The 3,331-nt window shown below is 40.1% G+C and overlaps 1 protein-coding gene across 1 annotated transcript; it reads right to left on the bottom strand.

Annotated features, from left to right (window-relative positions):
- Positions 1–471: 471 nt before the first annotated feature.
- Positions 472–2,415, bottom strand: foxd7 (forkhead box D7). The gene has a single exon (XM_019078749.2). It carries the CDS (start codon positions 2,104–2,106, stop codon positions 1,183–1,185), a length of 924 nt encoding a protein of 307 aa, XP_018934294.1. The 5' UTR covers positions 2,107–2,415; the 3' UTR covers positions 472–1,182.
- Positions 2,416–3,331: the final 916 nt, after the last annotated feature.

Genomic DNA, 3,331 nt, shown 5'->3' with positions numbered 1-3,331 from the left:
GTGTTATAGGCTACTTATATATTTTTTAGCTTATTTATGATGGACATATAGGCTAAATGAACGGCCATTTAGATCTATGCAGTATCAGAAATAGGCTTTAAAACTTTAAGTGACAATAAAAATGTCCTCCTGTAAATGATTTTCATGGCCATTTTACGACTATCAGGGCATTATTTTTACCATATAAAATGCCATTCATTTATGCCCAATACTCCAATTGAACCAGTTCAATAAATTCTGAATGTCAATAAGCATGATTATATAAAATCACATAAAATGCACAAGATAATATTTAAAAACCTACCCATAATCAATACAAACCCTTTGGCCAAACCCAATTATGATTATTATCTAAATTTTCATCAAGTTTTAGATAAATGACTTAAAAGAGGAAATCCTAAATTTTTTTGCTCTCACGTTTTAAATATTTGGGGTATTATTGGAACTTTTTAAGTACTGTTTCATTTCTGACTTACACACACACACACACACACACACACACACACACACACAACAAAGTTGTGTTTATTTATGCCTATGTGTATCATAGTTATCATAATTCCTAATTTTTCATTCATAGTAATGAGAATAATTCACATTATTGGAAATGTGATGATGAATAATAACAGTTAATGAATAAAAAAAAAAAAGTTAGCAATCGATATCTTACCTGATCTTACCTTTTTTTGGGTGGTTGCTTATTATCCTGGTTGAGAAATGAGTGGGACACGTCTGGAAAATAATGGCACTGTATTTACAGCACATTTAAAGAGAAATTTTGTAAAACGCAATTTGTTTTACAACATAATCTTATAACCGTTTTCTGGTTGTATTTCTTGTTCACGCCAAATCATGAACAAATCATGACATTTCTTGTCCATTTAAAGAAGTCAATTTTATTTCCGTCAAAACGCGAAAAGGAAATTCGTCATTTAAATAGTCGATTCGTTCGATATTTAATCATTCCAATAAAATAACATGCATCAATAAACAGTTTCAGCATGTAACACTTCAACACCTGACAGAAATTAAAAACTCAGAAGTTCCTTAAAATATTCGAAAACATTCGACGCGATGCTCTACACACTTTTATACCTCGGGATAAATGAAATGATTCCTGAGAAGAAGAAGAAAAAGAAGAAGAAAAAAAACTATAGTTTCGTGTCCAAATATTATGCGCTGCTAGTCATTGACGCTAGCCAGGTGTCTGTGTTTAGTGGACAAATCCACGTGGTTGTGCACATCTTGCAGCTTCTGGTACTCGTACTGAAAATTAAGGACCCGAGGGAAGCCCACTGGATTGAACAGTGCTGAGGACGCGTATGGAGAGGTTGGGGCCATTGCGCTGGCGAGGCCGGGGGTGACAGGCTCCATGGCCACAGTTTGAGACTGTGGGAAAGACTTGGCTGTGACTGAGTTCCTCGAGAAAAGCGTGGACAGCGCCGGTAAAATGCTACCAACAGGTGGCACGGCGATGGGTTGATGGAAGCCAAACGGGTAGATATCCAGTCCCGGTAAATGAGCGCAGGACGCGCTGAGCCCGTACGCGCCGTAGCCGAGGTTAGGAAAGCCATTGGGCTGCAGCGCCTGATCTTTAAACACGCCAAATTTGAAGTACTGCCGCTTAAATCGCTTCCTTCTCCTCAGGAAGCTTCCGTTCTCAAACATATCTGATGAATTAGGATCCAGAGTCCAGTAATTCCCTTTCCCGGGATTACCGGGCTCGCGTGGCATTTTCACGAAGCAGTCGTTTAGGGAGAGATTGTGTCGGATGGAGTTCTGCCAGGCTGGGAACTTCTCTCGGTAGTAGACGAACCGGTGGCTGATGAAGTCGCATATCTCGCTGAGGGTCAGACGCTTCTTTGGGCTCTGGAGGATGGCCATGGTGATCAAAGCGATGTAGGAATAGGGCGGTTTCACCGAAGCGCTCTTGCTCGAGCTTGAGGGACATATGGAAGATGGGACGTGGTCCTTATCCTCCTTCTTATGTACCTGGTCGGATGCAGAAAGAGCGGAGGTCGAAAGATGTTCGTCTCCAGACTCCTTGCCACCCTCTCCAACCACGTCCACAACGAGGTCATCCATTAAATCAGTGTCCAGGGTCATAATCCACAAATTGGAGACGCGAAACGGGTTCTAAACAAGCAAATGGCAATGCGCAGGAGTCTTAAACTCTCCTTCACTTGAAAAGGGCTGTCCCTGGTTCCTCAGAACACCCTGGAAGATGGATGACAAAGAGACGAGCGCGCTAACAACACAAGATCAATTTGGCCACACAGGAATCCTCAGCATTCGAGCGCAGGAGGTCTGGAGAGCTGCGCTTGCAGCAATGTCCATCGTCCACTCCAACGCAACTGGATTCCTGCAGCTGTTCGGGAATCGGATGACGATGATGTCATGACGGAGTTCTCAGGAAGAAGCTCCACTCCAATGAAAACAGGGCAACTCTACCAGGTTCTGTCCGCAGACAGTCCTCTGAAGGAACCATGATTGATGTCATGTCTCTCAAGTCACAAGGGTATTACGTCGCTTAACTCTGAGTATGAATTAGACAAATGACACTACCTGCTCCTTTGACTGCTGGACTGCTGAATTAACATAAAATATTAAAAGCATGTGCTAAGATGAAAGAAGGACAGTGGCATGTTGCAGAACCTGATTTTACCAAGTGCGACCCTGGAACAACATTGTGATCAATTTATCAGATTTGAAGAACCAGTTTATAGTTTTTGTGAAGTTGAGGTTTACAATCAGTGTTTGGTGCTTGTACATCAGTGTCATTCATCTATTATTTCCTCTGATTTTAGGGATTACTCATTGTTAAGGTTAGGTTTACGTGTAGGGATGTGGTCAAGACTAAATTTTTGATTACAGTGTTGTTCCAGAGTCAACAAAATATGTTGTACTATCTAACTCAGCAAAATCAGGACGTGCGTGGCATGTTCACTTTTATTAGTGCATGCTTTTAATATTTTCTGTTAATTCAAACACAATACTTCGAGCAGTCAAAGATTTATTTATTTATTTATTTATTTATTTTGGAAATCGAAAGGAATTACCAGAAATGAATTACTGGAAATAATCCACCAGCACCAAAAGATCAGTTTAGCCTCTGTTTATTTCTCTATTCACGCAACAGCTTTTACATGTAAATCGACCAAGTTTATTGAAAACTGCTGAATTAGGGCACAAAGTCAGAAACGTGACATAACTTTTTTTGTGTTTTTTTGTGATCTCTTTGATCTTTTTTTTCTTTTTAGCCATTTAGCAAATCAGTTGACAGTATTCATATTGTACAAAGTGGTAAATTATTTGGGCTATTGTCATAATA

Source organism: Cyprinus carpio, chromosome B3, assembly GCF_018340385.1.
Source record: "Cyprinus carpio isolate SPL01 chromosome B3, ASM1834038v1, whole genome shotgun sequence".
In the NCBI taxonomy this organism is placed as follows: Eukaryota; Metazoa; Chordata; class Actinopteri; order Cypriniformes; family Cyprinidae; genus Cyprinus; species Cyprinus carpio.
This window is presented reverse-complemented; position numbering and strand designations above follow the sequence as displayed.